Genomic DNA, 22,010 nt, shown 5'->3' on the forward strand with positions numbered 1-22,010 from the left:
TAACTATTTCTCTTCAGCCAATCACAGCACAGAACAACTTGTACGTCACGGCCTTACTCCGTCCCGGTACCGTACTGTCCACTCCAGCATACAAATATCTGAAGATGGCAGACTTCTGGTCCAAGGAGAGGGAGGAGAATTTAATTTGCTTGCTGGAGGAGCAACCTGTCCTTTACGACGTTGGCATGTTATTGCGACATTGCGGTGGCACTTGGTGTGGTGTTTTAAAGCGTCTTAGAGTACCATATTAAGCGCTATATAAATTTCATTTATTATTGTTATTATTATTAAGTTCAACTCGTGACCGTGTTAACTGGTGACCATTAGCCGAATGCGTCGTTTGTTGTCGTGGCTACGCCAGCTGTTGGAAATCGGGCAAGACACGTAGCTGTCCTTGCGAATGCCTCTTTGATTTGTCTTTCAATAAAATGACAAAAACATTCCCATCTCATTCGTATTTGGAGTGTAATTGGAAAAAACTTGTCACGTAGAACCGTTTTAAGCCGAAATAAATGAAAAACAAATGCTTAAAATATGATACATTACAGGATTCGAACTCATTCTATCGTGGGGGGTGTCAGAGTATTAGAGTGTTTACGGTACTCTGCTTTACGGCTGTCGTAACGTAGCTGTTGATGTTTACTCTAGTGGGTGTTACGGCAGTGGGAGGGGCTTTCACGTGAGTCTTCATCCGGTATGCTGTGAACATGAACCCGAGAGCTCCTGGATAAAGTCAGAAGTAACAACTTACCTATGTCTGGACATTCCGTGTTTTATTACATGGTGTCAGAAGTGGCCAGTGGTTTTGCAAAGAGTGTAAATCATGGCGAAGTTCAACCCACCGGAGAGTTTTAGCTTTGATAAACCGACGGAGTGGACCTACTGGAAAAGGCGGTTCGAGAGATATCGGACGGCTACGGAGCTCAACAAGAAGTCGGGTGTGTTCCCTGGTGTGTTCCCTGGTGTACGCAATGGGGAGTGAAGTGGAAAATATTTTCAAGTCGTTTACTTTTACTGACCCAGGACACCAGAATAATTACAATATAGTGATGGAGAAGTTCGACGAGTACTTTTTCCCGCGGCGGAATGTAATCCATGAGCGTGCTGTTTTCCACCAGCGCGTGCAGCGGCCTGGCGAGCCGGCAGAGACTTTCATCAGGGCTCTCTATGATTTATCAGAACACTGCGAGTTCGGGGAGGGTAGAGATGAAAATATTCGGGACCGAATCGTGGTGGGGATTCAAGATAAAGAGCAGTCTCGTAAATTGCAGCTCATGGCGGATCTTACACTGGCGCAGACTATACAGTCTGTTCGCCAGTCAGAGACAGTGAACATGCAGATCAGTGCGCAGGCAGCAGAGGCCATGGCAGCCACGGCATCCGTACAAGAGGTGCGGGGCACGCGGAAGACGAATACAAAATGGCAGCGCAACGCCGAGAGAGCGGGAAAGACGGAGCACGGGAGGAAGTGCAGCCGGTGTGGGAAAACAGAGCACAAGGATCCAGAGAGATGCCCCGCTCGCAATTCAGCTTGCAACAAATGCGGCAGGAACGGACATTGGCAGAGCCAGTGCAAAACCAAAGCGGTGAGGGAAGTAACAGAGGCAGATGAGCAGAGTGAATACTTCCTGGGATCAGTGAATGCAAACGCGAGTGATGAGTGGACAGTGCAACTTCTGCTGGGTGCAACTCCTGTTAAGTTTAAGATCGATACTGGGGCTGATGCTAGTGTAATGTGTGAAGAGACTTTCAATATGCTCATTCCAGAGAGAGAACTGAAGCAGACTAGTGTATTTTTGACCAGCCCAGGGGGTCAATTAGACTGTAAAGGACAATTTCAAGTTAACACCACATACAAGAAGAACTCATACTCATTCCCAGTGTATGTTATTAGAGGAAAGTCTGTCAACAACTTACTCAGTAGATCCACTGCAGCTGAGATTGGCCTCGTGAAACGGATCGAGGAGGTCCATGGTGCCTTTGGAGAGCATGGCACGCTCAAGACGGAGCCTGTGAGGATACAGCTCAAGGACAACGCCACCCCGTACGCGGTGCAGACTGCGCGCAGGGTCCCAATACCGCTGACGTCCAAGGTCAGGGAGGAGCTGCGCCGCATGGAGGAGTACGGCATCATAGAGGAGGTAACCCAGCCAACCGATTGGTGCGCCCCCATGGTGCCCGTGCTCAAAAAGAACAGAAAGGTTCGTATATGTGTGGATCTTAAGAAACTAAATGAACAGGTAAAGAGAGAGAGATTCATCTTACCTACACCAGAGGAGATTACAGCGGAGCTGTGTGGAGCAACGGTGTTCTCCAGCCTTGATGCAGCCTCTGGGTTCTTCCAGATTCCTCTGCACAGTGAAAGTAGCCTACTAACCACATTCATTACGCCATTTGGCAGGTACTGTTTCCGGCGCTTACCATTCGGGATAACGAGCGCCGCAGAAATTTTCCAAAGGAAAATGTTGGAGACACTTCAAGGCCTACAGGGCGTCTCAGTTTACATGGATGACATTGTTGTGTATGGAAAGGACATGGAAGAGCACGACCTCCATCTCCAGAAGGTCCTGGAGAGAGTCAAGTCTGTTGGGCTCAAGCTCAATAAGGAAAAGTGTAAGCTCAGACAAGAGCAGCTCAACTTCCTGGGCCAGGTGGTTGATGCCACAGGCGTGCGGCCGGATCCAGCAAAGGTGCGAGCAATCCGGGAGCTCGCTGCACCAGAGAACGTCCACGAGCTCAAACGTATCCTGGGCATGGTGAACTATCTCGGTAAATATGTGCCGAACCTGTCCACAGTGGGCCAGCCACTGTACGAGCTGCTCCGGTCCAAGACAGCTTGGACCTGGGGTCCCGCACAACACACAGCTTTTGAGAAGCTAAAAGAGCTACTGATGACATCGCCAGTGTTAGTGTTTTATGACGTCAACAGACCCACCGCTGTCTCAGCTGATGCAAGCAGCTATGGGCTCGGTGGCGTGCTGTTGCAGCTCCATGGACAAAACTGGAAACCAGTCGCATACTGCTCAAGGAGGCTGACAGACGCAGAGACCAGATACGCGCAGATTGAGAAAGAGTGCCTGGCGAGTGTCTGGGCCTGTGAACGGTTTGAAAAATACCTCTACGGCCTGGAGAGTTTTGAACTTGTGACAGACCACAAGCCCCTGGTCCCACTAATGAACAGTAAGGACTTAGACAACGTTCCATTAAGGTGCCAGAGACTTCTTATGCGGCTCATGCGCTTTAAGCCAGTGGCTGCGTATGCGCCGGGGAAGACCCTTGTTGTGGCAGACACACTGTCACGGAGCCCTCTGAGCAACGCGGAGGACGGGAGAGACACACACTCTGAGGTTGAGTGCTACATTGCAGCAGTCATGGACAGCGTGCCAGCTACCCCACAGAAGATGAACAACATCAGAGCAGCTACTGCAGCTGATGAGAAGCTGCAGACAGTGATCAGGTACATTGGGTCCGGCTGGCCAGAACACACATGCCAAGTACCAAGCAACATACGTGAGTACTTCTCTATGAGAGATGAACTTTCAGAGTATGGCGGGATGGTCGTGAGAGGAAGCCGCATCGTGATACCAGGGACGCTGAGGGCAGACATCCTTGAGAGAATCCACGACGGACATCAAGGGCTCTCAAAGTGTCGGGACAGGGCAAACGCCGCTGTCTGGTGGCCCGGCATCTCCTCACAACTGAAACACAAGGTGTTGTCATGTCAGTCCTGCTGTGAGTTGAGAAGAGCACAGCAGAAGGAGCCGTTGATCTCTACCCCGCTCACTGACAGACCATGGCAGCGCATAGCTCTGGACCTATGCGAACATAATAAACAGAACTACTTAATCATCTCAGACTACTACTCGAGATACATCGAGATATTGCACATGAAAACAACAACAAGTGCTCATGTCTCTCTGAAGCTGAAAGCTATATGCGCCCGTTACGGCATTCCAGATGTGGTCGTCAGCGACAACGGGCCGCAGTTCACAAGCACAGAGTTTCAAGACCTCGCCCGTGAGCTTGACTTTGAACACGTCACCTCAAGCCCACACAACGCACAAGGCAACGGTCACGCAGAGAGGGCGGTGCAGACCGCAAAGCGAATATTGAAACAGAACGACCCTCTCATCGCACTCATGTGCTACAGGTCAACACCATGCAGCACAACTGGAGCCAGCCCAGCTGAACTACTAATGGGCCGGAAGATTCGAACGACACTGCCTACCCTCGAGAGAAACCTGCAGCCCTCATGGCCCGACGGGCAGCGCATCAGGCAGAAGGACGAGGCAGAGAAGAAGAAGCAAGCCTTCTACTACAACAGACGCCATGGGGCCAGACCCCTACCCCCACTTCAGCCTGGTGGTAACGTCCTCACCAAGCTGGACCCCCAGAAATCCTGGACAGCTCCTGCAGTTGTGACCGCTGAGAGTGTCACGCCTCGCTCTTACATCATCCAGACGCAGCAGGGGGCAAGACTCAGGTGCAACCGGCGCCACCTGCAGGAGATGCCTGCTCCACAGCCGCCTGGAGGCAAAGCACCTGTCTTACCTGTTTGCACGGACAATCCGGACATCAATCGACAGCAGGGGGACTCCAGTGTCAGCATGCATGCTGGTGCTGGAAATCTGTCACAGACCAGGTCTGGACGGATCTCTAAGCCAGTCATCATACTGGACTTGTGAGTTAACATGTCCTCGCACTCATGGCCTTTGGGGGGGAAGAAGGGAAAAGAGTTCCAGGTGTGGTAACCTTTAAACCACATAAAAGAGTTCCAGGTGGTAAAGCCACATAAAAAGAAAAAGAGTTCCATAGAATGTTATAAACTGATGTGTTTTAATATCAAAAGAGTTCAGGAATGCAAACTGTTATCTTATAGTGAAAAGTAATTTGATAATCGTTTGATAATCTAAAGGTTTATTGAATATAGGTACTACAGAAGACAGACCAAGGGTTGAATGTCGTTTATTGATATTTAATGAAGAATGACATTGTTTACATTTCACAGGATGTTTAATGTGGTCCTGCTTATTGCTACAGAATAGCATTGTTCTTTACAGAATGTTTATCTGTTTACTTTATTGAGGAAAGTAGAACTAAAAAGGGGAGATGTCAGAGTATTAGAGTGTTTACGGTACTCTGCTTTACGGCTGTCGTAACGTAGCTGTTGATGTTTACTCTAGTGGGTGTTATGGCAGTGGGAGGGGCTTTCACGTGAGTCTTCATCCGGTATGCTGTGAACATGAACCCGAGAGCTCCTGGATAAAGTCAGAAGTAACAACTTACCTATGTCTGGACATTCCGTGTTTTATTACAGGGGGGAATATTAATAAGGTCGGATTTCATTCCGTTGTACCGTAGACCCACATATAAATTTTCCGCAAAAAAATTATAAATTCTTCGTGAAAACACGAAAGGCAGCCAGATCAACTTGTGAACTTGCGTTCACAGTTGCTAGGGAAACCACCTACCGTCGCAGACCGTTGCAGCCAGTGTGAACTGCCCAGTTTTAGAACGTCGCAGCCCGTCTCGTTGCAAGGCGTCGCAAGGAGTTGCGAGTTGCAAGTCGTTGCAAGGTGAATCTTTGGTCTGAACTGGGCTTTAGGTACACCTTTTACTGTCATGGCAACCCAAATAGAATGAGATTGAGGTCTTGTGTTTCATAAGTAAGTGGTAATGGCACTGTAATGCACGCAACGGCCAAGGTTTAGTTCAGTACTGGGAGTTAAGGCGCAGCTGTATTGCGGCGCCGGTGTGATCGCTCTATCGGGAAACACGACCCACTGAAGTTCCCATGAAGACTCACTGCTTTGAACCGAAAACTAAAACAGTGGATTGTACTTTGTGCAAAGTTTTAATGAAATGTCACCGCAGCACTAGCGCTATTCAAGAGCATGTGAATGTTTTTTAGACGTGATGTCCTCTGATGTGGAACATGTGATGTAAGTGTTTGACCATTGAGTAAAACTGACCTGAGAGTTTCCAGTGTACAGTGTGGACTCCCCAGTGCAGCAGAGAGCAGCTTCACTCCTAAATTCTGCAGATCATTGTTACTCAGGTCCAGCTCTCTCAGACTAGAGTTAGAACTGAGACCGGAGGCCAGAGCGTCACAGCATTCCTCTGACAGTTCACAGCAGTTCAGCCTTCACACAAAATAAACAGAACAAGTTAGTAATGTAAGTAATACTGTGACCCATTTATTGGTGTTGTCGGTTCATGCTCACTGTGGCACACATTCCAATTTGTTTCATGTCCATTTCACGTGAGTTAATTCAGTACAATCACTTTGATGCAGAGCAAACAAAATATCCCAGACACGTTGACACAGTACAAAGCTGTTTGCTCTCCTCAAATTACACATACCTGGCCGTGCCAGGTGATTACCTATATGCTTTCCCCTGAAGGTTACATGCTGCCATTCCGACATGCTGGCAGTGCGATATGCCAACATTCCGACATGCCCCCATTCCTAACCCTAACCCTAACTCCGACAATGGAAACAGAAGTTGTCGGAGTGGTGGGACGTCTGAAAACGATGGAAGTGCTGCCACTCCGAAAATTAGACGTCAATGTCGGAGTGGGGGTATGTTGGAATGGAAGCCGGTTCCCCCCCCTGAGCCAATGCTCCACCCAGTTGTCAAAAACAAAACTGCATGACACCAAATAAATCAATGACAAAAGAGTAGCACAATGGCTCCAACAAAGAATGTAATAAAACATACTTCTAATGCAGAAGCTTTCTCTGTCTGTCTGTATTGTTCTTGTGTTATGTGTGGTCTGCTGGTTACATGCTGCCATTCCGACTTGCTGCCATTCCGACGTGCTGCCAGTCCGACATGCCGCCATTCAGACATCCCCCCATTCATACATGCCCCCATTCCGACAACTTTAATTGTTTGGAGTGCCACGGCAGAACGAATCAAGGAATGGGCGCAGCTAACTTCATATCAGCACAAAGGAAATACAATGCGCTTTTCAAAGGAGAAAGGCGAGAATATAGCCTAGACCCGACCCTTTAAACAAAAATTCTCGAAGGGGATTACTAAAAATTACCCTACAGTTTTTGCCCATAGGAGGCAAATCCGTTAAACATAGACTATTGAACAACATCCCGGACCTCAGAGATGATCAGAACCGGTCAGGTGAAATTGATTGAGCCACAGAATAACAAGTCTTATTTGTACATGCTATTGGCATGCATGCATTGTAGCATCAGTCCCAACATTTATAAACAGAATTGAAGAGGGGGTTGAATTGGGTCGGTTGGGATTTTGGGAGGGACTGGTGATGGGTCGGTCGCAAATGAGCCGGTTCAACGAGCCGGCTCTTTTAAGTGAGCGATGGGAGTCGGTTTCCGGCCGCGATCCATTCTTTATTTTTTTAGTTAGCAGAGGCAGAATGATATGAAAATCTCTGAGCTACGGTTGCTCCGTGCGTGCTATGCGTTTGTGCAGTGACAGAATGTCACGTGCATGTATCCAATGAGGTGTGGATAAACAAGGATCATTTAAGCAAGGGGATGCGCGTTGCGCTCATTTGCAATGAAACAATCGGTTACAGCAATTTATTTATGTTAGAAAATCTCATTTTTAATTTTGATACTAATAAGATATATTGAATGATTTCATTGATATATATGCCTACACATATGCATCATAAGTCAAAAGGGGCTGCATTTTCCTTGATTATAAAAGCGATAAGTAACAAAGGTAAAAGAGCCGTTTGGGAGCCGAAAGAGCCAGCTCTCGGATCATAAGAGCTGATCCTTTTTTAGTAACAAAGGTAAAAGAGCCGTTTGGGAGCCGAAAGAGCCAGCTCTCGGATCATAAGAGCTGATCCTTATGATCCGGCTCCCTAAAAATAATCTAAATTCCCATTTCTTGGGCCAAAGATCCAGAACGAATGAGGGTCGGCGACTATCCCCAATGACGAATGTCAGTGTAGGACACCACAGCGCATGAAACTAAGAAATCATATTAATTAATTAAATTACAATGATAATTGTAATGCAGTATATATTAATGCCCTCATGTCGGAATGGCGAGATGTTTGAAAAAAAGTAAAGTACCACCACTTCGACCATGGAAACAGAAATTGTCAGGGTGGTGGGACGTTTGAAAACAATGGAAGTGCCGCCTCTACGACAATTAGACGTAAATGTCGGAGTTCTAAACATATTAATTCACTGAGTACATGCTCTGATGACTTGCACTGAATGAAGTCAGCCAGGGTTGCATAGTCCGGACAGAAGCTGCTGGGAGCTAGTCTCATGCAGGCTTCCAAATTACCATCAGCGATGGTGGAGCGTTATTTGGGAAATGTCGGAAAAGGCTGACAAATAAGCAGAGTGAAATAATTCAGTCAAGGATGTGGCACATTTCCTGATGTTTGGATACTTTTCCTTTGTGAGTAAGCTCCCATATTGTCCATGAGCCCTGGATTTAAGCTCAATATCATGTTGTACTATCAAAATCTCATCCTCCACTGCAGACGTGTTCAGGTGAAACAGTGCTGCAATTCTTGACGCGAGTAAATCGCCCCTCAACATATTCTCAATGGGTAGCACATAAATGTAGCGATTAGAGTACAGCAAAGTCTTGAAACCGTTTGTCAGAGTCCAAAACACAATTACCATCAATCAAGTGGTAAATACTATAGGGATGATGTTTTATTTATTTATTATTATTATTTTATTTATTTTTATTTATTTATTTATTTGAAGTGTCACACGATCTACCCGCACTTCTTTTGCGATTGACGTATTGGGCAGCCCTGCTATATTAATAAGGATAACAGTGCCACCAGTAGAAAATATAGAAGACATATTTTACTTATTTATTTAGAACTGTTAACTTTCTGTGGATAAATTATGTGGAACTTGTGGTTTAAGTGTTTGACCATTGAGTAAATCTGACCTGAGAGTTTCCAGTGAACAGTTCGGACTCCCCAGTCCAGCAGAGAGCAGCTTCACTCCTGAATCCTGCAGATCATTGTTACTCAGGTCTAGCTCTCTCAGACTAGAGGAGTTGGAGCTGAGAACTGAGGCCAGAGCTTCACAGCATCTCCTTGACAGATGACAGCCATTCAACCTTCACACACAATAAATAAAAACTTGTTAGGAACCGATTTTAAAATGACTCATATCTTTAACTTTTAACATAATGAGGCTCTTGTGTTGAATTAGAGATATTTTATTAATCAAACTAATATATACTAGTCAATACATTAGATCCTTATGTTTATTCAATATTGAGTGTACAATGGATTTAAGCTCAATATCATGTTGTACTATCAAAATCTCATCCTCCACTGCAGACGTGTTCAGGTGAAACAGTGCTGCAATTCTTGACGCGAGTAAATCGCCCCTCAACATATTCTCAATGGGTAGCACATAAATGTAGCGATTAGAGTACAGCAAAGTCTTGAAACCGTTTGTCAGAGTCCAAAACACAATTACCATCAATCAAGTGGTAAATACTATAGGGATGATGTTTTATTTATTTATTATTATTATTTTATTTATTTTTATTTATTTATTTATTTGAAGTGTCACACGATCTACCCGCACTTCTTTTGCGATTGACGTATTGGGCAGCCCTGCTATATTAATAAGGATAACAGTGCCACCAGTAGAAAATATAGAAGACATATTTTACTTATTTATTTAGAACTGTTAACTTTCTGTGGATAAATTATGTGGAACTTGTGGTTTAAGTGTTTGACCATTGAGTAAATCTGACCTGAGAGTTTCCAGTGAACAGTTCGGACTCCCCAGTCCAGCAGAGAGCAGCTTCACTCCTGAATCCTGCAGATCATTGTTACTCAGGTCTAGCTCTCTCAGACTAGAGGAGTTGGAGCTGAGAACTGAGGCCAGAGCTTCACAGCATCTCCTTGACAGATGACAGCCATTCAACCTTCACACACAATAAATAAAAACTTGTTAGGAACCGATTTTAAAATGACTCATATCTTTAACTTTTAACATAATGAGGCTCTTGTGTTGAATTAGAGATATTTTATTAATCAAACTAATATATACTAGTCAATACATTAGATCCTTATGTTTATTCAATATTGAGTGTACAATGAATAATATTGGAAGGTTAATTTGTAGTCTTTGAATTTTTTTTTGTATATTAATATTTCTTTTTATTGTAATATTATGTATAATATTTAGGGGGAAGGTTGATCAGGCCAGGGATCCAACTGATAGGGCACGCCCATGATGACCCCCTTTATGACATCCTGAGGAGGATTCAATCAATAGATTACCATCTGGCTAACCAATACTTAAGTTTTATTGGGGGCCACAGCGGCTCTCAGCATCCTGACAGCACTATAAGAAGTCCTGGCTTTAGCCAATGCATCGGACTTCCCATGCAGTGGACTTCAGCTTGCGGACCTCTTCACGCAGGGTGATTTCCCATTTGGGGACTTCTCCTTGTGGAGCTCTTGGAGAGGCGCAGGGGGAACTCCCATCTGAGCCTCAGATTAATGGATTGTTACATGTTTATTGTATTGTTTGATGTATGATTGTTTCTATGTTATTGTACCTTTATTACCCAAATATCTGACCATAATTGTAAGAAGTTCGGAAGACTCTTTATTCTACACGGTTTACGCAGAAAAGGATTGACGTGGTCCGGTATTCCCACCAAAATAGCTATATATTTGAAGACAGCTGTATTTAACCATTGATAAACAATTATTCATAATACTTTCAAGTATTTCATCATTAAAAATAGCGTCGCTTTGACCTGGTTACACAATATAATGTGTATAGTTCTCTATGTTAAAAGATGTTTTGTATATTTTTAATTTAACGTTTATATTCTACTATCAGATATATTGCGTCATTGTGTATTGTCAATTTGTAATACATTATTATTAGTGAACTTACAGATATGTTTTGGAGGCTTCGAACACTGGCAGCAACCACCAAAGACCTTCCTCTGAAGCAGAGTATTTCTTCAGGTCAAACACGCCTAGCTCCTCTTCTGATGACAGTAAGATGAAGACCAGAGCAGACCACTGACCAGGGGTGAGAGATTCTGTTGAGATGCTTCCTGATGTCAGGTACTGTTGGATCTCCTCCACTAGAGAATGGTCGTTCAGCACATTCAGGCAGTGGAGCAGATTGATGCTTCTCTCTGGAGGGAGATCTCCATTTAACTTCTCCTTGATGTAAGAGACTGTTTCCTTAATGGTCTGGGAGCTACTTATTGTCTGTCCCAGCAGACCTCCTAAGAGATTCTGACTGGTCTCCAGAGAGAGGCCCAGGAGGAAGCGCAGACACAAGTCCAGGTGTCCGTTCTCACTCTCTAAGGCCTTGTCAACACCTAACTGGAGAAGTTCAAGGAGTTCATTTTCCCTGGAGGTTGGTTGTTCTTCTGAGAGCAGATCTAACTCATCGTCGATGAATAACAGAAAGACATGAAGGGCAGCCAGAAACTCCTGGAGGCTCAGATGGACAAAGCAGAACACCTTGTCCTGGTACAGCCCACACTCCTCTTTAAAGATCTGGTTGAACACTCCTGAGTACACTGAGGCTGCTCTGATATCGATGTCACACTCTGTCAGGTCTGCCTCGTAGAAAATCAGGTTGCCTTTCTCCAGCTGGTTAAAAGCAAGTTTTCCCAGAGAAGAAATTATCTCCCTGGTCTCTGAACTCCAGTCTGGATCTGTTTCAGCCTTCCCATGGTACTTCCTGTCCCCCTGTATGGACTGAACCCTCAGGAAGTGGATGTACATCTGAGTCACAGTGTTGGGCATCTTTTCTCCCATCTGGGATGTTTTGAGAAAGTCCTCCAGAACTGAAGCAGTAATCCAACAGAAGACTGGGATGTGACACATGATGTGGAGGCTTCGTGATTCCTTGACGTGGGAGATGATTGTGCTGGCCAGATTCTTGTCTTTGAATCTTTTCTTAAAGTACTCCTCCTTTTGTGAGTCGTTGAAGCCTCTCACCTCTGTCACCATGTCAACACACTCAGCAGGGATCTGATTGGCTGCCGCAGGGCGTGTGGTTATCCAGATGCGAGCGGAGGGAAGCAGGTTGCCCCTGATGAGGTTTGTCAGCAGCACGTCCACCGAGGTGGACTTTGTAACATCAGTCCAGATCTGGTTGTTCTCGAAGTCCAGAGGAAGTCTACACTCATCTAGACCATCCAAGATGAAGACAACTTGGTACAGGTCATATCTGGAGATTCCTGCTTCTTTGGTTTCAATAAAGAAGTGATGAAGAAGTTCCACCAAGCTAAACTCTTTCCCTTTCAGTAAATTCAGCTCTCTGAAAGTCAAGAGAAATGTGAAGTCTATGTTGTGGTTTGCTTTGCCTTCAGCCCAGTCCAGAGTGAACTTGTGTGTTAAGACGGTTTTACCCATGCCGGCCGATCCAGTTGTCATTATTGTCCTGATTGGTTTATCTGGTTTATCTTGTCCAGGTAAGGGTTTAAAGAGTTCCTCACATCTGATTGGTGTTTCCTCCTTGCCTCGTTTCCTGGAAGCTGTTTCAATCAGTCTGACCTCATGTTCTTGGTTGACCTCTCCACTGCCTCTCTTTGTGATGAAGATCTCTGTATAGAAGTCATTCAGAGGTGTTGGCTGTCCTGGTTTAGCGATTCCCTCAAACACACACCTGAACTTCTTCTTGAAATGAGACTTGATTTTATGTTGGCACTCAACAGCAGCAGATACTAAATGAGAAAACAACAGAAGACATCACTTAGTGGATGGTGACATCAGAGGGAACATGTCAATATTTCCTTTAAATTATCAACGTCATGATATTTAGTGGCTTCATAACTTACAATTACAATTCATAAAACAATCTAGTCAAAAACAGCAAGAGCTGCAACACCAACAGCATGATCAGAACAAGGAATAAGAGGGAGACCCAGGTAGGATGGGGTAAGAACAGCAGGGAGGAGACCCAGGTAGGAGGGGGTAAGAACAGCAGTGACGAGACCCAGGTAGGAGGGGGTAAGAACAGCAGTGAGGAGACCAAGGTAGGAGGGGGTGAGAACAGTACCACAATGGGGGGGGGGGGCATTACAGTGACCAGGTCAGTGGGAACACATGTGTTTTAAGGAGAGATTTTAATGTTGTTAGGGTGTCAGACTGTGTGGGCAGGGAGCTCCAACGCCTGAGAACAGTGCAGCTGAGAGCCCTAGCACCCACGGTGCTGAGAGCCCTAGCACCCACGGTGCTGAGAGCCCTAGCACCCATGGGGCTGAGAGCCCTAGCACCCACGGTGCTGAGAGCCCTAGCACCCACGGTGCTGAGAGCCCTAGCACCCATGGGGCTGAGAGCCCTAGCACCCACGGTGCTGAGAGCCCTAGCACCCATGGGGCTGAGAGCCATGGGTGTTGGATGAGTTGGATGAGAATGGGGGTGATGTGGTCAGATGTTTTGGTGCTGGTAATGATGATTTCTAAAAGAAATGTACCCTGATACCCCCATAATAACCCTACATATCTGGATTAAACCATTTGACCTGATAGACTCACAATAACCCTACATATGTGGTTCAAAACATTTAGCCTGATACCCCCACAATAATCCCACATAATTGGATTTCTTCTCTTTTATCAGGATAAGAGTCTCTTCTCCCCTTCAAAATAATGATCTCCTCTGTCTTTAAAATAAGAGTCTCTTACCGCCACACAGTGTGTCGGCCAGTTCCTCCTGGTTCATCTCCATCTCCAAAGTGTGTGCATTCTCCTCAGCCCTCTGGGACACAACAAACATCAAGGAGAACTTTACTCTGAAATAACTGAGGAAATCAGAAGCATCAGTCCTAGATTCACATCCGCTGGTCCAAAGAGGGAAGCCTGGAGACTATGAGCACCACAAGAGATGCTAATGTTCATGTAGAACTAAAGTAAAATGTCTTTTTTTGGACATTTACACACCTTGATCAGCTCTGTTTGATGCTGCTGTTCAGACTGACGACTGGCAACCTTTGACCTCTCCTCTAGTGCTCTGTGAAACACACACACACACACACACACACACACACACACACACACACACACACACACACACACACACACACACACACATATGCAAATCCAGTGAGGAGAGGGAGGAAGCTCCTCCTTAACATTGTTGAGAATCAAAATAATGACATGAATTAATGCCCTTAAATATGACTACTTTAGTGCCTTTGTATATGTAATGTTAGTTTCCCTGGGTAAAGGGACATTAGCATCACCTATCGCCTATTGACAATTACTTCAGGGAGGAACGTCCCTCAGCCTCCATTGACTCCCATTCCTTTCCCTGAAAGTGTTGGCGGCTGGTGAATAACCTGGGATTCAATGGGAGAGAGGAGGAAAAGTCCTCCTCTGAGTGGATGTGACTAGCTAAGGGATCTGGATCGCGTCAACATCTATTCACGAATAGGCTGGAGCCCTGGCTGTGCTTTGAACCAATAAGCAGGAGCCCTGGCTCTGGATCAGCCCAGAGGGAGGGGTTATCCCCTCAAGTCTAGCCTACGAGAACCAACGAACCCTCGCTCAGTCGTATGCCTCATTTCCACCGAGCGGTGCGCTACTGTTCGTTCAACCCGGTGTCGCGCGATCTCGTGCTCGTGCGCACAAACGTTAATCTATTGAATCGTGTCCCAGAGCACGATAGTCCGACTTTTTTCGTGCTACACAGAACGAAATGTAAACCAATGCATTCTGAATGGGAGTGTTCTCAGACAATTAACGTGCTCCACAAAACGAAACGAGAGAGAAAGAGAGAGAGAGAGAGGGACAGGGAGAGAGAGCGAGAGAGAGAGAGGCTTCAGAATGGTTTGCCGATTTTTTAAGCAGACCACCTCAAAAACTGAAACGAACGTGCTCCACAGAACACGCATTTCTCAGAAAATGAACCTGCTCCACAAAACGATACGAGAGAGAGAAAGAGAGAGAGGGAGGGACAGAGAAAGAGAGCGAGAGAGGCTTCAGAAAGGGTGTGCGCAGATAGTACAGTGCACCCTAGTGCCAAAACCACAAATGCTATATATATATATAAATTTATATTGCCTAATTATATATATTGCCTATATATATACACACACACACACACACACACACACACACACACACACACACACACACACACACACGCACACGCACACACACACAGGATCTATTGTATTTCCCCTTATTTGTAAACATCAGTATTGAGAGTCTGATAACAACTAACCAAACTGGTCTGTTTTCAGCATCTGTTTTAAACTCCTACCTCTCCTCTTTTTTATTTATTTTTTCACTCTCCATGGAGACACAGCTGGCTCCAGGGGAGTCTGCTCTCTCCTGCTGGACTCTTCTAGAAAAACAAGAATCAGAATGTATGGATGTTTGATAAAGCTGTACCTGTATAATCTCTACGGCTGTCAGGTTCTGGTTGCGGTTGATTGGTTAATCGATATGCACTTGTTGGACCAAATTCTCATTGGTCGGACAGTTTGTGTGTGTTAGAAATAACATTAATAATGAATAAAAATAATGTTGAAGGGTCCATACTTTCTGTTTTAATAATCATATGGTTTAATAGACTATAAGACTTACAAGACAAGAGGTTCAAACCCCCAGGTTTCTCCACGTTGAACTGGCCAATAAGGAAGACCGCTAGTCCTAACTTACTGAACCTTTACTCCACTCCAAACTATTTGATTCCAAAAAGGTAATCGGTCCGGCAGCATTTGGTTAAAAAGGACCACAGAAAAGCGTTCAAAGTGTAGAGTAAGTGAAAGTATGTCAGCTTATCAGTTAAAATCTTTAGGCATGAGTAGGATTTTCTTCACGTTTCTTTGATTCTCCGTCTACCATCGTGTTTAACGCTCGATAGGCTTTGAGTGTGAACACATACATGACATTGAGGCTAACAGGTAGAGTAGGACGCACTGTGGCTGATTCAGTTGATCTAGAGATAACGTGCACATTGTTTTATTATCATTATTCACCATCCCTAATGATCATTTTAATCAATCCTCACCTTTTCTCAATAGACTGATTTCCATCTTTAAACTTAGCAGGTGGATCCATAGAGTGGTCACTCTTCATGGAGACACAGCTGGGTCCAGGGGAGTCTGCTCTCTCCTTCTGGACTCTTCTAGAAAAAACAAGATCCAGGATTTTCCTCTCATTCTCCCCATGTCAACCACTTCAATAAAACAGCCCTTTTCCACCTAAAGATAATCTCACATCCCGATCTTTCATCGCTGAAGGTACCCTCATCGATGTCTCTGACCGGTCACTCCCTAAATCCTCACCTCTTCTCAATAGACTGATTTCCATCTTTAAACTTATGAGGTGGATCCATAGAGCGGTCACTCTTCATGGAGACACAGCTAGGTCCAGGGGAGTCTGGTCTCTCCTGCTGCTTTGGGCTGCAACACAACACACACACAGCTGTTACTCAGACTAATGATGGAGTCATGATATATCACTGCTGAGCTCTGAGATGGACAACTGTCACAAACAGAGAGAGATCCTCTTCTTACCTCTTAGCTTTGCTCTGGCAGCCGTGTTCCTCAGACAGACTGGTTTTAGAGGTAGGACCCTCCTCTTCTCTCTCCTCATCCATAATAGACTTGAGACCCGGACACACAAACAACTCATTGATCACTTAATTTGCCTTCTGAACTTTAGCTGTTTATTTAGAGAGTAGATCATTGTGACTATGTCACACTAAAACGTTATAAACATCATAGACCATCAATATGAATCCTATAACATGTCAATTTTCAAGTATATAGAGATAAAAGTTACAATGCAAAGGAAGAAACTGAGGTTGTTGAAGTGTTCCTGAAACAAGTAAATCTGGTAAAAGGGAATAAACCGGATCTAGAGAAAGACTGATCTTCATGGCCGCTCACAGAGAAAGACTGAAGTTCAGATGAGGAAGTCCAATGAACGTCTCAAGGAGGAGGTGATGTTACGTCATCTGACATGTACGCACGCACACACATTGACACAAACAAACACACACACACACACACACACACACAAACACACACACACACACACACACACACACACACACACACACACACACACACACACACACACACACACACACACACACACGCGCTGCTTGTTTATTCATATTCACACAAACTTTGAGTGATTCTTGAGCTAACAGCAGCCATATATTGTCTAACTGCTGCTAGTATGTGCTGGAGCGTACCACACCTCACCTATTCTACCGCACACTCTATCGACCCCTCACTCTAATCTGGTTGTTCATTATTATACACCAGTAACATAAAGACAATATAAACGCTAGTAAACTGGTTGTTCATTATTATAAATGAGTAACATAAAGACAATATAAACGGTAGTAAACTGGTTGTTCATTCAATACCAGTAACCTAAAGACAATATCAACGGTAGTAAACTGGTTGATCATTCGATACCAGTAATCTAAAGACAATATAAACGGTAGTAAACTGCAGTTTACTACCGTAAACACGCGTACCGTAAAAAACGTACCGTAAAAAACGTACAATGTTTGTACGTTAAAAAATGTACGTACCGTAACCTACATTATCACATTTTTTCTTACCTTGTCTATTCCGAGATAAAAATGCGTCCCATACGATATGAAGTTATAAATCTATAAATGTAAGGGAAGTTGAGGTGTCCTTAAAACTGTTTATCTGGTTAATAAAAATTATTCAATGTATTAATAATAATTAATAGATTAAAGCGGATCTAGATAAAGACTGATCTTCATGGCCGCTCACTGAGAAAGAAAGTTCAGATAAGGAAGTTGTTTCAACATCTCAGGAAAGAAGCGTCATCTGGCATCACGTTTTTTCAGAGAAAGAGAAGTTTTGAAATCTCAGACACGCACGCATGCACTTACTTGCAAACACTGATGCACACACACACACATGCACACACGCGGGGACATGCACACACACAGACACACACACACACGCACATACACACACACAAAGTCACACACACGCACAAACACAGACACACTCACACTCACACACACACACACACACACACAAACTCACACACACACACCACACAATCACACACACACTCACACACACACGCACACTGTTACACACACACCACACAATCACACACACACACACACACAGTCACACACACACGAGTTGGGAGTCGAGCAGCGGCGTTCTGCGCAAGCTGGGGGCTTTTCGTGGTGAGTTGGTTCAACCAGACAGTGCATTATATAGTGCTGACAATGCGTGGAAGAGCGTCTCTGCTTCCGCTGCGGTTGACTTTGGTCTGACTTGAGCAACGTCTCTCAGATGAGAGAAGGCGGCTCTGCTGACCCTTCTTACATGTTGATCATAAAGGTGCGGCCACACCAGACGCGTATCTCGCGTACTTCGCGTCTAAAATCACAATTTTTTCCATAGGGAACCATTGGTTTAATACGCGTATTACGCGTATAAGCAACATTTTACGCGCGTATAGCGCGTATGTGGCGCGTATATTTACGCGCAATACGCGCTATACGCGCTATACGCGCGTATATCGCGTATATCGCGTACATTTCAAGAGTTCAAAAAATTGAACATTTTACGCGAAGTACGCGAGATACGCGTCTGACGATTAGCCGCGTTGCCCAATCAGCGTTGAGCTTGACCCGACGTCACTGGCAGAGAGTAGTGAGCTTGGACAGAAGCATACGGCCGACATCTTTCTTTATTCTGTGTGGAAATAGTAACATAGTTACGCCATTAAATGCTTTTATGGAAACATTTCTAGCGAGAAATGTGCATTTTACTTTCATAATGTTCGCTCGGTGAATGTGAAGGATGTTTGGTTTGATAGTTATGACGAAGAGGGAACGCTCCGTTCACTTGCATGGACAGAGTCTCTGGTTAGTCAACGTCTTGGCGGACTATATATCTGCTGATCAACACTACGAATGCTGGAAACACACCAGACACACCATGTGAAGTTATTTAACCCGATTATTGTTATTTATATCCGAGATTATTTAATCTAACCCGATCTAAACTCTATCACCCAAACACGGCGGCGTTTGGGTTTCCTACCTCGGACTCCAGCACAGCTTATCCTGGGGCAACACACACACACACACACACACACACACACACACACACACACACACACACACACACACACACACACACACACACACACACACACACACACACACACACACGGCCGACAACTTTCTTTATTCTGGGTGGAAATAGTAACATAGTTACGCCATTAAATGCGTTTATGGAAAAAAATTTAGCGAGAAATTTGCATTTTACTTTCGTAATGTTCGCTCGGTGAATGTGAAGGATGTTTGGTTTGATAGTTTTGACGAAGAGGGAACGCTCCGTTCACTTGCATGGACATGGAGTGGACTCATCTAGGCGAGTGACGTATGCGCGTAGGGCGCGTATTGCGCGTATGTGACCATTTTTGACACAAAATGGTCAAGCAACATTTTACGCGCGTATCTCGCGTAAAAATTACGCGAGATACGCGTCTGGTGTGGCCGCACCTTTAGAAGGCATCGGGCCCAACAGGACGCCCAGACTCGGGACCCAGCACCTCTGGGAGACAGCGGAGCCGTCACAGTGCCCCAAGGACCCAGAGCCCCCTACTGCACAACCCCCCGCCTCCAGCAGCACCCCCCTTAGCCGGGGACGGGCCTGGAGGCCACAGCCGCCACCAGCACCTAGCGGGAGGGGGGCGTACGACCACTCCCTGCTCGGGACGCTCCAGACCCAGCCCCGGCTCTGAGCGCTTCCTCCGTCCCAGGAGACAGAGGCCCCCCACAGTGCAGCAGAGAGGGGCCGGGCTGGGGGGGGCTGGGGAGGCAGACCCCCGGCCCGCGAGGGGAAAGGCCCCGTGTACCGGATCACGCTGACGTCATGAACCACCTGGGCCCCCTCCTCCGGAACCAGGGGGGCTCACAGTGCGTCAGTCCAGTCCAGTGTTTGAATCACCCCACCAGCTTCGTGGGGGTCAGCATTCCCACTGGGGGGGGGGGCGATGGCGTCATTAGAGAGCCCTGCCTCTATATTCATACCTACATCATTACACACTTACGGTGTGTAGCCTACATTCTTCTGAAATTGTATAAAATGCCCATGCCAGGTAGCTAATTCTGAAGAAAGAAACCCATGCTTCATTGGGAAACAACAAACAACCACAACTTAATCAAGAAAGGATTATGGGAGCCTTTTCTCATTTATTTGACCTTCAGGTTGGGGCAGCGGCGCGCTGAATACGGGCAGCAGACTAACTGATGTGACTGACAACAAGTGAACACTGAACCAACCCCACTGACGTTACAATATCCATACATCATGGGCCTACTTCGGACCAACACCAACAGTGAAGATCAAGGCTATATTACAGGGACGGACGATTGCAGAACATAAACGCTAAATCTAATAAATATAGGGCAATATATTGTTTTTGACATCATTTGGCATCGCTGCCAGTGCTGCCGGTGTTTCGTATTGGAGCAATAGTCGAGTGACGTCAAGTAAACAAAAGTCAAAGATCGATATATAGTCGTATGACATTAGATTATTCCTTGCAAGATGAGCACAGATTGAGAAATAGTACATAACCAACGCGTTTTAATAATATATGTACTATTTCATTTCCCAAACTCTCCCTTTTTGGGGGGTCCGAATCCCATTCGAGGGGATCAGACCCCCCCCAATCCGGTCTCCCCCCAGAGTCAATGACTCTCATGACCCGGTAGGGACCTCTCCGTCGGGGGGGGGGCTCTCAGTGGGGTTGTGCCGCCCACCGACGCCCCCCAGCCAATAGGCACGTGAGGTGCACCTCAGGGCGTGTCCCCATGAAGCACTAATCCCTGGGTCAGAGCATCGCCGGGTTGAAGGATCTCTAGGGAAGGAACATCCAACACAGCTGCTACAGTAGGGGTCCCGCCTCCTAGAACCCACCGTGGTTCCTGTTATCCCTCCACACACACAAACACACACACACACACCAAAGACACACACACATACACCATACACACACGCACACACGCATGCACACACACACACATCAATCCACACAAACACACATACACGCACACACACACACACAAACATGCACACACACAGACATCAATCAACACACACGCAAACACACACAGACACCTATACACACATACACACACACACTCACGCTCACACTGCCTGTCCCTGGTCGCTTCTCGTAAAGAGGAACCACTTGTCTTCCAACAGATTGTGTTTGACTCAACATGGCCGCTCTGATGCCTGTATCAAAAAGACTTCACCATAGCCACTAAAGTGCCCGCCCGGGTGCCTGCCGACCCCCCCACAAACAAACCAAACAGATCCTAGGGGTGTACTGGTCCTTGAATTACTCTTTCACTGTACCCGGTATTATGGCTGAATATTTGTACTTTACTTCATGTTTTTTATAAATACCGTTGGCTTTCCCCTGCTCCTCTCCATGTGTAGTACAGTGATGGAGCCTTTGTGATGACTGGGAGCACTGGGAGCAGTCAGTTCTGATGAACCACAGGGGGATGCCAGGTCTGCCCCCTGAAGGGCCGTGGTCTCCATCACCCTCTGGCTCCAGGTCTGTTATACCGCTAATATCACGGCTTACCAAAGTAATGAATGAATATACGCTGTAAAATTAAAACATCACTAATATCAACAGGTAGGCTAAATTATATGTCTTAATTGGAAAATACTTCATAACTTTACTTATGTAGGCTTGGATCTGCTATAATCAACAAAGAAAAGGAAAATATGAACACATTAATTATAATTGATTTGATCAAACTTGACCAAACCCCCTCAAACGATTCAGAAGCCTTTCAACCAGTAGATGGCGTCATTGACTTTCTTAACAACCCGTCTTATACGATCTTCATTGCAATTAGAGAAAAACAAACAACGATATCTGACCTTACAAAAAGCAATGCAACGTTGAAAATGTCACAGTAATCCTGAAACCAGCTCAGAGCAAAACACTGACGGCAGGACTCTGCCCTGATACTTACAT

The 22,010-nt window shown here is 45.5% G+C and overlaps 1 protein-coding gene across 9 annotated transcripts in view; it reads right to left on the minus strand.

Annotated features, from left to right (window-relative positions):
- LOC130386278 (NACHT, LRR and PYD domains-containing protein 12-like) overlaps positions 1 to 22,010 on the minus strand; it is a 64,196-nt gene that overhangs the window by 7,713 nt on the left and 34,473 nt on the right. For 2 of the 9 annotated variants that reach the window (XM_056595132.1, XM_056595189.1), the window contains exons 1-12: positions 17,563 to 17,765; positions 16,874 to 16,941; positions 16,499 to 16,587; positions 16,268 to 16,384; positions 15,991 to 16,107; positions 15,238 to 15,321; positions 13,914 to 13,983; positions 13,659 to 13,731; positions 10,901 to 12,695; positions 9,741 to 9,914; positions 8,916 to 9,089; positions 5,973 to 6,143 (exon numbers count right to left, since the gene is read on the minus strand). In XM_056595132.1, the coding sequence (XP_056451107.1) occupies positions 5,973 to 6,143; positions 8,916 to 9,089; positions 9,741 to 9,914; positions 10,901 to 12,695; positions 13,659 to 13,731; positions 13,914 to 13,983; positions 15,238 to 15,321; positions 15,991 to 16,107; positions 16,268 to 16,384; positions 16,499 to 16,581 (2,858 nt within the window). In that variant the 5' untranslated portion in view covers positions 16,582 to 16,587; positions 16,874 to 16,941; positions 17,563 to 17,765. Of the gene's footprint in view, positions 1 to 5,972; positions 6,144 to 8,915; positions 9,090 to 9,740; positions 9,915 to 10,900; positions 12,696 to 13,658; positions 13,732 to 13,913; positions 13,984 to 15,237; positions 15,322 to 15,990; positions 16,108 to 16,267; positions 16,385 to 16,498; positions 16,588 to 16,766; positions 16,942 to 17,562; positions 17,766 to 22,010 lie in introns of those variants that run through there. The other 7 variants (XM_056595172.1, XM_056595163.1, XM_056595139.1 and 4 more) reach the window with 7 other exon arrangements.

Source organism: Gadus chalcogrammus, chromosome 1 (genome assembly GCF_026213295.1).
Source record: "Gadus chalcogrammus isolate NIFS_2021 chromosome 1, NIFS_Gcha_1.0, whole genome shotgun sequence".
Lineage (NCBI taxonomy): Eukaryota > Metazoa > Chordata > Actinopteri > Gadiformes > Gadidae > Gadus > Gadus chalcogrammus.